The sequence below is a fragment of the Anguilla anguilla genome, chromosome 5, assembly GCF_013347855.1.
Source record: "Anguilla anguilla isolate fAngAng1 chromosome 5, fAngAng1.pri, whole genome shotgun sequence".
Lineage (NCBI taxonomy): Eukaryota > Metazoa > Chordata > Actinopteri > Anguilliformes > Anguillidae > Anguilla > Anguilla anguilla.
The window spans coordinates 28,209,920-28,223,274 of NC_049205.1; the positions used below are offsets into that span (position 1 = coordinate 28,209,920).

Consider the following 13,355-nt stretch of genomic DNA (forward strand, 5'->3'; position numbering starts at 1 on the left):
CCCATTCATTTACAGTGCCTTCGGAAAGTATTCAAACCCATTACATTACATTATTACATTACAGGCATTTGGCAGACGCTCTTATCCAGAGCGACGTACAACAAAGTGTATAACCATAACCAGGAACAAGTATGACGAAACCCCTAGAGAGAAGTACCGGTCCAAGTACAGGGAACAACCGCATAGTTCAACTTGGACCCTGATGGTTAAACTGATTAACACTAACAACGAGAACGGCAACAACGCAATCTATGGAAAAATAAAAATAAATAAAAATACAATACAATACAATACAAGTAGTCGTTAAGACAAACGTTAAGACAAACCCCTTCACTTTTTCCACATTTTGTTACGTTACAGCCTTATTATAAAATTGATTACTGAACCAAGCGATATTGCATGCTAGAACCCCTCACTTAACCTACATGTAAAATATATTTTATGTGATTTAATTTAATAATTATTATTTAAAATAAGAATTATCAATTAAATCGCCAAATTCATTGATAGGTCAGTCTACAGTGCACTTGTGGAATCAACCAACAAGTCAAAACAAGCTCTATACCAGGTTTTAAGATTAAATAATTGAATTCAATAAGTAGCAGTCAATTATAATGAATTGAAAACATACATTCTTTATTGAATGCAGGCACACTACTTTTAAATTACACAACAGAAGGCATAATACAAAACATTAAACAACTAATCTAGAAATACCAGAAAATAGAGAGAGAGAGAGATGGATAAGAAAGAGAGAGAGAGAGAGAAACGGATCGGCCAGACCTTGCCAAAATATCACCCACTTCCAGTATAAGCACCACAAGGAAACCAGCTAAAAGCGCACAACCAAGGAACCACCACCAAAATAAAAAGAGGAAAACGTCTTCTTCAAGGCTCCGACATCAACGCAACCCAAAAAACTTTTTTCTGTGGCCATCTTAAATACCTTACCCAGCATGGCTTTAGGATGTTTGCCCTGATTGGGTGATGCTGAGTTAAGGTGTAGGATAGAAGGGAAGGGGGGTCAGACTAATTTATGACAAGGACTGGCCTACCTAAAGATTGCATTCAAACTTAAAGAGGGAAATGTTAGGCATGTAGGGTCTCCGACCCCCGATTTGGTGTCCTGTGTCATCTGGTTTGTCTCTTCAGAGGGGGTGAGACCCATAGATTGTCTGCCTAGATTAGGGTATCAGTGGATTTTATATTTCCCCAATCACATTTGCTTTGATGCTTGTGACGGGGAGGCCAGGCCACATTCTTATTCACTGATTCCCTCTCTAAGGCCAAAATCTAAACACTACATATCCTACAGTATTTAGGTTTCCTGTCTTTTCAATTTTGAGAACTTAATTTTCCACTTATTCAGTTGTCCTGTAACAGAATCCTCTTTTGACTGAATCAAAATTAGTGGGTGAGCTTGCTACATGCAGTTCTACGTATATGATAAACGTTGCTTCTTTCGGACTCTCTGTAATTAGACTGGGACCACCCTAACTCTGCCTGTCGTGGTCACCAAGCCCACACCTTTGGTTTTTAGACTCTTTATCTGGCAGCTGTAAGGTCACCAAGATTCTAGGGTCCTCATATATTTCACGTCTCTCAACACAATTTGTTTTATTTTGGTAAAAATATAGACCTCGAAAATAACTATGTAGCTATGCTTAATGCCACACCCATAGTGGATGATATGTGAGCTGGGTACTTTGCAAACCACTTGTAAGGCAAAAGAGGGCAAGAGCTACTAAATTTGGCTGAGAGCAGTTCTGTGATGGAAGACATGGTTTTGAATGAAAGCTGGGCGAGGCCAACAGATGGCCAAAGTAGAGGGAAAGCTCACTGCAGTTCACTCTTGAAATAACTCTTGTTGCTACTGTGTGGCATTGGCTTGATCACCATGAAACAGCTGCAGCTGCACAAAGCTCTAAAATACAGACGGACGTGGCAGTTCTGGAGGTCCTCAAAACATCCCTCTTAACCCTTTGACTAGGTTTTTTTCAGTTCTTGTACATTCCATATAGCCTATATTATCACAAATATGCTAATAAACCCACAACCGTTTCAAAGTTAGGAAACTTGGTATGAGCACTGACTCAAGATTCCAGCCTCTAAGGCTTAGCCCAATCCAACCCCATGATGGCGCTATAGAAATCCAAATATATAAGAAATATTCAAAAATGAACTGCTGCATCAGACATCGGTTTTTGTATTCAATGCGTTTTAACATTGAAATAGACTGTTTGATACACACTGACTTGTGTTTTTCAGTAAAAGGCAATTTAATTGTATTAATAAATTATAGCATATGTAGGCTACATTATATCATTTATTGCGAACATAAACTCATTGTCCTCTTACGAGGACATCATTTTTTCAAGAAACACTTCCTGTTATAAGACATTGATTAGTTTCCATAGTAATCAGGTGCTACTAATTACAAAAGCAAGGGTAAAGCACACAAAAACATGGTTCGTGTCTCAGGATGTTATTATCAGATTCAGCCTGGGGTAGGCTACAAGGCTGACTCGTATGCAGGGACAGATTCAGATCATTGCAAAGGAAAAGGGGCGGAAACGACTCGGTCTGTCCATCATCTCTGGTTTTTCCCCAGTGAGAGAGAAAGGCGACATCTGCATTGATAGGATGAAGCGGATAACGGGAAAGATGAAGGATGAAACGTTAATAGAGATGCAAAGCACGACTGAATCTCCAAATGGGGGTAAGTTTTCGTTCGAATTGGTCAAAATATTGTCTGCTACCTTGCATTTGTTAGAACTGACGGTCTTTTTCCTGACATCCCAAACGCATTCTTCAAGGCAGTGCTGAATGTCTGTAGCTGGCCAATATGCCGACTCTACCTACAGCAGAAGGCTGCTACCTCAAGCTTATACTCGTTATATGTAATTTTGACTATAAGCAAACCCTTCATTTATCTTGAGGCTGGTAGCTGGATTTCTGGATTGCCTGTAGACTCGAAAGCGAAGTTAGCATTGTTAGGTAGCCTACAGCTGTGAGGTTTGCCGCTTATAAACTTTGAAATATTTTCCATATTTGTGTTGAGCTATCGGTATGACATTATTCCACTTCATATCGTTAAATATGTGATGCCATTTTAACCAGTAGGCTAACTTGAAATTATTCGTTTTTGTCGATTAGGCAACGTGGCTAAATTGGCTAACGTTTACGTCCTTTACTAGTGTGACATCACTTGCTTTCTAGTTGGCTTGCTGTAGACATTAGGCTACTGTAGGATTCAGTAACGTTACTACGAGCAAGGTGGACTCTTAGATGGGGCGAAATGAGAGCAAATCAATTTACGGTTCTATTAAGATGGGAGCACTATATAATGTTAGGTTAGCTTGGTTAACAGGGACTGAAACTGTTATCAAGGATTCTTTTGTGTAACGTTATTTTAGCACCGTCATCAAGTCAATGTATAGGAATGTGAACCGCTGTCAATAGCTTAGAGGAATAATACGGTATAAGCAAAAATAGTATCATCTAGTTGATAAAGATATTGATTCAGATAATTAGACCTTGATTTTAAAATCAGATTCATATAGCCTACAAATCTATCTGGGAGAAATATGTGTGGACATACAACTTGATTGAAATAACTCGTTCTTAAATTAAAAACCATTTTAATGGCATTTTGGTATCAATTCTGACATTACAGACAGTCTTCTGAAGTGAAAAAAATATATATTTCTTTAGACAAAATATAGAAAATATATTTCAATTATCATATATTTTCAGACAAGCATACAACTGAACTTTAAACATCTCGACTTAGACCTGATAAGTCTTCATGAAAGTATGTAGTTAGTACACAGCCACAGAATTTGTTTTTCATTAGTTCAAGGGGAAAATGGGTCACCTATTTTCATGTATCTTTCACCTCTGGCCAAAGCTAAGGGTGATCAGCTTTCTGTCTTCATTAGCCCCTTTAAACACCATTGTTACTTGTGGTCTTGATTGCTTCAATTAGCTAAACACCAAGAGTGTAGCATCTTAAGTCTGATGCAACTGCTGTCCTTATTTCTGCCTTCACAGTCTATGCCAGCAACATTTAAAGGGCTTGCACCACATAACAACATTCCCCAAAGATTTTAGACCAGTTCTTTTTATTGTAGAGGTTTTTTATTCATTCTCATTCAAGCTGAAATTGTTGTTAGTATGGCATCAAATATGACAAATTGATGACTGCTGATGGAAACCCCTGAATTGATGACTTCTTTGATGCATGACATCACAGGTGGAACACAATGGTTGAAAAGATGATAGAAATGGACAGCACTGAAATATCTGATTCAAAGGACATTATCAGTTACTTAGATGGCTTTGACTCTGATGAGTCTGTAGAAGGCATAGCTGATCCTGATACTGCAATACAGCTGTTAAGGTTTAAGACAGAGGTGTATGGCTTGGAGTCAGAGGATTATTTGCTAGCTCAACAATCCAAGAGTGATTTTGGCTAGGGTAAATGGACTACATTTATATGGTAAATGGACTGTATTTATATAGCGCTTTTATCCAAAGCGCTTTACAATTGATGCCTCTCATTCGCCAGAGCAGTTAGAGGTTAGGGGTTAGGTGTCTTGCTCAAGGACACTTCGACATGCCCAGGGCGGGGTTTGAACCGGCAACCCTCCGACTGCCAGACAATCGGTCTTACCTCCTGAGCTATATCGCCCCTATCTTACCCAGAATCATTTGAGAATATTGATAGCAATTTCATCCCTGTACATCCAGTATAAAGGTATTATCTACGGGCTACATGCTATCTGCGCAGCTCTATCAACGGCTGCAGGTGGAAGACACTCACTTAGCTACTACCTTAGCTCTGTTAAATGAGGCAAATACACATTCCCGCATTTCCAAAGCTCAGTAATTTACACAATGTATCTTGTGTCTATGTGAGTTAAAAAAAACAGCTAGATCTTAGTTTTAGAGGCAGCTACATTCAGAACTATAACTTCATTGACAAATAACGTATCCGTCCCCTGGTTATTTGATGTCCTGGGCTAAAACGCATTAATATCTCAGGGGACGGATACGTTATTTGATGTCCTGGGCTAAACATTATTAATGTTAGCTTACTAGTAGCATTATGCTGGTGTTCTTCACTAATACAAATGTAACTGATGAGACTTAACAAGTTAACCTAATGATTTAATGCCAGCTAAACCACAAACAGTGTATGTATTATTAACTGTACCATGTATGAAGTTAGCAACCAGCTGTGGGAAAAAATAAATTCTAGGTATTTATGATGTATGATGCAGATTGTACAATACTGACCGCACTGTACATTATATTTAATAAGTGTGCTTTTACTAACTACCTAACCTACTTAGCCAGCTAACCAGCAGTTTATGAGTTTCTTTGTCCAGCAAACTCTGAAACAACATCTATGAGCTACAACAAGTGCAACATCTGCTGTTTTGTTGCCTCATCTTTTTCTGTTACACTAAATCAAAGTAGGGTCTACCCTAATCCACCTTGAGCAAGTGAATTAGTCCAACATCATGTGTCGATTTAACTCGTTTTCCATTACTGTTGCAATAACTTTCCAATCGTGTTGTAGCGATATAATTCTTTAATGGAAAAATGTCTATTGCTAATTTGAGAATATCTGACTTCCTCCACCTGCAACATCAGAAAAATATGACATAGCCTAGGTGATAATTCCGAAGATTGGGGAAAAGGGGAGGGCCGAAACATTAAGTAATGGTACGGTTCTTGCCATTTTTCCATAAAATTATGTTTTGAATGTTGTGAATCGTGAAATAGGACAACGTCTTCCATTTGGTTAGTATATTTGATGTTTTATGATATCTGATGTGTTCCCTTTAATTAAAGTATAGGTTTGTAGCTTACTATAATTTTTTACATAGTGCAGGAAAAGTCCTCCTTTTAGAGTAATAACAAGACATAGCCTAGTAAGACCCAAACCATAATAGATGTTTGATTCTTAAGATTTTTATCAGTTGGTAGCAGAATATAGTACATTAATTTCAATATGTGTGGCCCTAGTTTAGTATTATACGTTGTAATTGTTGTAGAGTGTCTCTAAAAGACAGCTTTCAAGGTGTAACTATTTACTCTATTCCTGTTAGCTTTCACCTCAGCTGTACCCTGTTCAACCCATTTTATTTGCTGTCTGCTACTTTACACCAGGCTGGCCAGTAGAGGATGGGCTCCCCCTCTATAGCCGGGTTCCTCTCAAGATTTCTTCCCATTGGGGAGTTTTTTCTCGCCACCGTTTGAGGGTTTTCTCTCCACGGGGAGTTTTTTTTTACCTTATGTACCTACTATTTGGGGGTTCAGGCCTGATGTTTGCTCTGTTTGCTCTTTTTTGCTCTGTCTCTTGCCTTGCCACTCTGTAAATTGTCTTTGTGACAGTTCTCTGTAAAAAGCGCTATACAAATAAAATTGAATTGAATTCTTACTAAGACTATTTAAAATGAAGATTAATGGATCTGTAGATTGGTTATGCAAGGGGAGATGGAGTAGCCTATTTTTAATAGCATCTTTCCAATGGAAAGAAACAACATTTTTTGCATTGACATATTATGAAGCAGGTTGTAATTAGAAAAGTGGTTCTTGGGAACCGTCAGACCATTTTGAGCCATTTAAAATACAGAACGGTGCATAGGTTATTACTTGAACTTTCAGTAAAGCTAGTGATAAACAGCAGAGCTCAATGTTAAGGTCACTTGCACAAGATAGCTATAACCACTTTTTTAGAGGTGCAGTATTTAAGTTTGTTGTAGAACACTTTTCTTCATATCTGGTTAAATTTGCATCACATCCCAAAAGATAGGCTAAATTAAATGGTCTAAGAAAAAAACTGGTCTCTCTGTCTGCCACAGGCTCTGAAATCAGCCACTCCAAATTTTTTACCACGCCTGAATCTTAACAGCCAATCAGGACAGCTCTTAGCTATGCTGATGCTGTTACTGAACCCTGTTGTGCATTCATAGCGCTGCCAGAGCACTGTGAGGCGGGAGTGCGGGTGGGGCTACACAGATCAGAGCAGAGCAGAGGTAATGTTACTGTAGAGATGGTGCTAATGATAGACCTACAGACGACACAAAACTCCAGGAATACCTTACATAACCATCTTCCATTTAAAACCTTTAAAACTATATTTTACTCTGAATTTGCATTGATATAGTGATAATTTAAGCAAAGACATTTTTAGAGTAAAATCATATGAAACCCAATATATTAGCTTGTAGCCACAAAAAAACGGCTGACATGACATGACTGGTGAATAGTGACAAGCTAGCTTGCCTCAAAACGAGGCAAAACTCCAGTGCTACCTTGTCATCCTATGTTTTAAAGTTTCAAAACTATATTTTACACTGAATATGACATGGAGACATACAGATCATAAAAGCCAATATAATAAGTAGTCTCTACGTGTGACTGATGACAAACGACAGGAGCTGTGGTCTCAGTAGTCTAACGCAACTTTGCTGTTAGCTTGTCATCTTACGTTTAAAACTAGCTAGGCCCAATACTTTACACTGAATTTGACATGAAGTCATACTGATCATGAAAGTTAAGACATTTTTGGGTAAAATCATGAAACCCATTAGCTTGTAGCTGTGAAAGCATCTGAGGTGATGGTGTGACTGGTGAGAAGAGAAAAAGAGAAGTTAGCTTCCAAATGATGCAAAACTGGCGCTGTCATCTTACGTGTAACACTTAAAAACTATGGTTTTACTCGCATTAAGACATACAGATTATGAAAGCCACAATATTTTTCTGCTAAACTAAAATGAAACCCTAAAACCAAAAATTAACATTTTTGATATAAACATCGATTTATATTAAATTGTTCATAGTGACTTCTGACTGATTATGATAGAACAGGTCACATGTCCTCTCCAGTACTCAGATGTCAGGCAGCATGCATGTATGTGTTTGGAGGGAGAGCTGAGGGGAGGGGTTGGAATGTTTTTCTTTTTTTTTCAAAATCTAGCTCACTTGCTCATTTCTCCAAGCTTACATACTGCGCCGTTAAGATTATACAGACTATTTGCATTAAAAAGTGTCAAAACACCAAACTACAGCACTGGTTTGAAAAAAAAGAGTTATGTAGTTTATTAGGCTACCTGTGAAAATCTATCAGTTGCCACTGCCAAATTATGTACAAGCTTCATCTTTCTGAGCGGTTTCGACTAATCGCAGATGTGAACTGTTGGAAATTGTGGATGACTTCTCCTTTGCCTGGGGATTTAGAATTTCCAGATGAGAAGCTGGCAGATTAGCTGAGGATAAAACAATTAGTGGTTGACCTTTCTATATCAGCTGGCCAATTAATCGGGGGCGATTTCTGACATTTTGAGAAGCTGACCATGCCCATGTGGCGATTAACAAAAATGTTAGCACTTCCCCTTGTGTCAATTCCACCATCTGCAGACAGAACGGTTGGAAATATGCTGGCAATGCTCAATGTGCCTGATACAAAATGGTAAGACTGAATTCCTAAGCTGTTTTGTGCTTTAAGTAAGTTGCTAGCAAGTTGCTATATTGAAATTACAACGATTGTCACGTGTAGGCAGACTAGTATGTAAACTTGAGTGGCGGTTGCTAGAATGCGACCAGTGTTGTAGTTTTAATATAGCGACTTGTACTTAACTGGCTATGTACATCCTCCCGTTAGGGACTATTATTCGCAAACACAACATAGATTTCCACTGTTATGTGGATGATATCCAGTTATATATATATCAGTCATGCCAAATGATCTTTGTCCTTTTGACACTCTTTTAAATTGTAATTCAGACATAAATATGTGGATGGCTTAACTTTCATCCAAGATCAAGATCAAGAGAGAAAAAATTGTATCTCACAACTAGAGCTTTAAATATTACTTCTCTAAATTGTCATCAACCTGGATTTTAGGGCACATATCATAAATGTAACCAACACTGCCTTTTGGCATCTAAGAAATATTGCAAAAGTTAGATCCTTCCTTTTGAAAGAAGATTCCAAAAAATTGAATTTGTAACGAGTTACCTGAATTATTGCAATTCTTTATTCACTGGCCTTCCATGCAAGCAATTAATAAACTGCGACTAGTTCAAAATGCTGCAGCCAGGGTACTAACTAGAACCTGGAAATGTGCACATATTACTCCTATTTAAAAATCATTACAATGGCTGCCGGTTGATTTTAGAATTGATTTTTAAAGTGCTCTTACTGGTTTTTAGAACTACCTGTGGATTTGCCCCTGATTATTTAAATGATCACATCTTAAAATATGTTCCTGTCAGAGCTCTCAGAAACTTGGTTTCCCTCTGATTGTCCATCCCACGCCAACTTCTCAACCTCAGCACCAGATGTAATGTCACCCCCTGCTGATATCTATGATTTTTGCTCAAAAATCAAGTTTCCCCATTGGGCTCTATTCATTTTTGACAGTAAAAATAAAATTCTTCCACTGAAATATTAATGTTAACACCGTGCATTATATTAGAAAGAAAAATCACTTAGGAAAAAATTATATCACATAGACAAATATATGAATTTTTAATTTATTATTTATTTTAGTCAATGTCTGCGCTATCCCCCGATTAAGGGCCACAACTAAGCATGTCTGCTAAGCAAAAAAATTGTACTTCCTGGTTCTGATGGCTCCCCATAAGTTTAAATTGGTGTTTCGGTCTCTACATATAGGCCTACTTTAAGACTAAAACTTATGGGGAGACTGCTTTTAGCTTATATGCTCCCAGACTATGGAACAAGCTTCCTTTTGTTCTGAGGGTATCTGAATCTGTATAGTTTTAAAAGAAATCTGAAGACCTGCCTTAATGTGCTTTTCCTTCAGAACTATTTTTACTTATTTTAGATTTTCTATTATTTCATCTTTTTTTATTTTAATTTTTTTAAAATAATAAAAAAAATTCCTGCCTTATTGTTTCTGGTATATTTTATTACTATTATTTTATATACTATATTGTACTGTTTTATTTTGTCCTCTTACATGTCAGTTTTCACTTCTGTCACTTTTTCTGTAAAGCACATTGAATGGCACTTAAGTGTTCGCAATATGCTATATAAATAAAGTTTATTATTATTATTATTATTATTATTATTATATGTAACTTAACTAGCTACAGACAGTTTAGCTGATTAGCTAATGCTACCATCTTAATGCCAAGTTGCCAATGTGCATTCGCAAATGATGGAAAAGTGACCGTCATAAACTCTGCTATTGATAGGTAAATGAATAAGAGAATAAATACTAAGATTGCAAATATTTCCAAGTCAGCTAGCATTAGCAGAGGACCCCAAAATAATATTGCCTCCGAGCTGCACTCAGTAATGATAACTATAGATTCACCCTGCTATAAACGTTCAACTAAATTTCCTCAGTCACCATTGACCTTTCTAAATGTTAATGTGTTTTTCTCATCCTAAATGACAGCATGTCTAATCTAATAGCGATACAGGCTAAATGTATATTAAATTGTAATGTTGTTGAATTAGATGTAGTAATTACAAAGACAAAGTGTATATCTGCTTAGTCGACTAGCGTTAGTGTATAGTGTCATTTCCAGGGTGGTAATAACATCTTTTTCTCTTCGACCCGGATAAGACTTATTTAGGGTACTGGCCCATTTGGGCAAGTGACAGATCAATCATCTGGCACAAACCAATCTCATAGCGGGCACTCCTTATTATTGATTAAAGAGAAATCTTTAATCATGAATGACCTTTAATGGCATGACTAATGCTAAATGACAGAACAGACAGGAAACTATTTGAATGTCAGTGATATTATTGCCAGGAGCCTCTGTCACAAACGTATAGACACTGCATTCAATGGAGTGCACAAACAATGCAGTAAGTTCAGGGCATTCAAATTTAAATTCTTGGAAGAATATTTTTCCACATTTTTAAACAGTTATAGCTGAAAGATCAATGTGACAAGGATATAAAACTGGTATAATAATAAACTTACACTGCAAGTACAAAAGTAACTGTGTAATTGACAGCTCAGCCAAAGTGTTACACCTGAGCAAGATGCAATTTTGGTTCAATGTTTGATCCAGGATGTATTTAGATTTAGAGGGGCCCCCTGCCCCACCCCTTCTATTTTTAGGGAGTCATTGTCAAATGTCAGGGGGTCTATACGCGGTATAAATTGTTACGACCTGGTCTAAATAGTTTATGATTTGATTTTATATTTTTGTCATTTTCCCCCTTGTGAGCTCTCATTCTGTTGTGATCAGGAGGTTTACTGCTTACAAGCAGCTGATTGCAGGTCTGAGCATACAGCAAGGTAAAACCAAGTGGTTTGATTGTTTCTCAGCGTGTGATAACAGACCATTATGAATACATTTTGTGCATTAAAGCTCTCCAAAAGAACAGCATTTGACTGATATAGAGGACTTAGTCAAAAGTAAAGTAAAGAATCCCTTAAAGGAATTAGCTTTTGGAAGTGGAATATGGCTGGGGAAAAAAGATATACACAATGTTCCAATTTGAAGAGGTTTGGTACCATTTGGGGTTTTCGGGGAGATTTTGGCCCACCTTTGGGAAAACGCATGTAAAAGTTTACTGCTTTGTTCAAAACGCTCCAGACCTTTTCCTGGTGTTGCATACATCCTAGGGTACCATTGGAAAAGAAATCTGGTTTTGTCCAATATCAGAAGTACATATAATAACCACAGAATTAAGAAAATACAAAAATGATTTTTTTGTCAGAATAAATATGCCCTGTATGTTTATGGAGTGAGACTCCCATGTGATCAGGGGATTTGGTCATTTTGGATTTTAAGTGTGGTTTAAGGGGTTAGAACAGAGCCCACAACTTATCCAGTTTTGCATACGTATCGTTTTTGTCGATAAATAAAATAAAACACAAGCTTTCTAATTGGTTTCTGATTTCAACGTCCATGCACATGTATGGTATTGAATCAGCAGTGTTTTGTCCTGTAAATATTGCAGATGTTATGATTATGATTCATATATTGTTTATGCTGTTATTTTTTGTTGTTACAATTGTACCGCACCTCTGCTGCAACTGTCCTGCACATACCTTGCAGATGTAACATCAGACTGCATTAACGTTTATTTAAATTGCGCACAAACCATTCGTGATCACCTCAAACTCCATGTGAGTTATTGTAGCAGACAAGCCCTTTGTAGTGAAATTTCACGTATTTTGATCACATTACTTTTAAGTAATTTAGTGAAAAGTGAAAATAGTTTCAGTTCTGCTTATTCTCCCTTATTCAATGTATTGAAATATCTTCTTGACTACATTCTGTGACCATCAGTCATTTTAAATAAAGTATACAAGCCATAACATCATTTTTGTCTTTGTGCGAATATTATCATTTTCAGTAGGATTTTAATTATTTCTACATTTGTTTTATGTTGATATTACATTTATGACCTATTAGGCCTACATTTTGTTTGCCAAAAAGAGAGATTGTCACAAAATATTGTATTAATCATAAAACTCTGTTTATAAAGGCAGTCCAGCCATAATTTGTGCCAGTAATGTAGCCATCATTTAACTAGTAAATGAAAAGCTTATTCAAGTTGCATTTATTGTTATTGCATATTATTCTTCTCAGTACATACCAGTGTAAGGAAAAGAAAGAAAACGATATCCCAGGGACCACAATGCACTATAAAAACAGGCTCCGCAATTTAATATAGAAATAAATCCAGCAACTGAACAATAAATGTAAAGTATGTACTTCAATTTGCAGTCAAATTGGACAGAATATGATCCACAAAAATTGTTGATTGGCTTTTGAATAGGTTGTGATTATGCGTGCATTGGATAGGAAATTCCCAAAATTAGTATGATGGCCTGCGCTTTACACAGTAGATGTGGTCTGAGCAGGTGGGCAGTGAACAGTGCAAATGGAAGACATGACTGACCAAAGAATTGAGAAGTTGCATCAAAAATGCACTGAGCTATGCAATATTGACTGACACACCCCCACCAGTGGCTCCACTTGCACTTTGGCACATGGCCAGTAAGGAAATTGGCAAATGGTTCAGACACGTCAAAATCCTTGACAAAAATACCATTTTGCTTGTGTGACAGCTCACAACACACCATACACCAAGTAGAAAATCGAGCCCAATCTTTTGATCTGGAAGAACTAATGAGCTTTTCCCCCAATTGAACACTAACATTTGCAGTTATTGTTTGTGCTACCGGCTCTGTTGCTGTTACTATCTTTCTAACCTTATTGTGCATTCTGGGGATTCGGCAGTCTCAATCTTAGTTGTTGATGCATAATTTTGACGGTTTCAGCAACAGTGGCCTTTGAAATCTCCCAGAAACACATGCAGGCTGGTGGCTGGTGAAA

The 13,355-nt window shown here is 37.2% G+C and overlaps 1 protein-coding gene across 2 annotated transcripts in view; it reads left to right on the forward strand.

The window, feature by feature from the left end:
- The first annotated feature begins 2,417 nt into the window (after positions 1–2,417).
- The window catches only part of LOC118227482 (anoctamin-5-like), a 63,851-nt gene continuing 52,913 nt past the window's right edge, over positions 2,418–13,355 (forward strand). Inside the window, exon 1 of one of the 2 annotated variants that reach the window (XM_035417985.1) lies at positions 2,418–2,719. In XM_035417985.1, coding sequence (XP_035273876.1) covers positions 2,530–2,719 — 190 coding nt within the window. In that variant the 5' untranslated portion in view covers positions 2,418–2,529. The remainder of the gene's footprint in view (positions 2,720–13,355) is intronic. The other variant, XM_035417986.1, reaches the window with a different exon arrangement.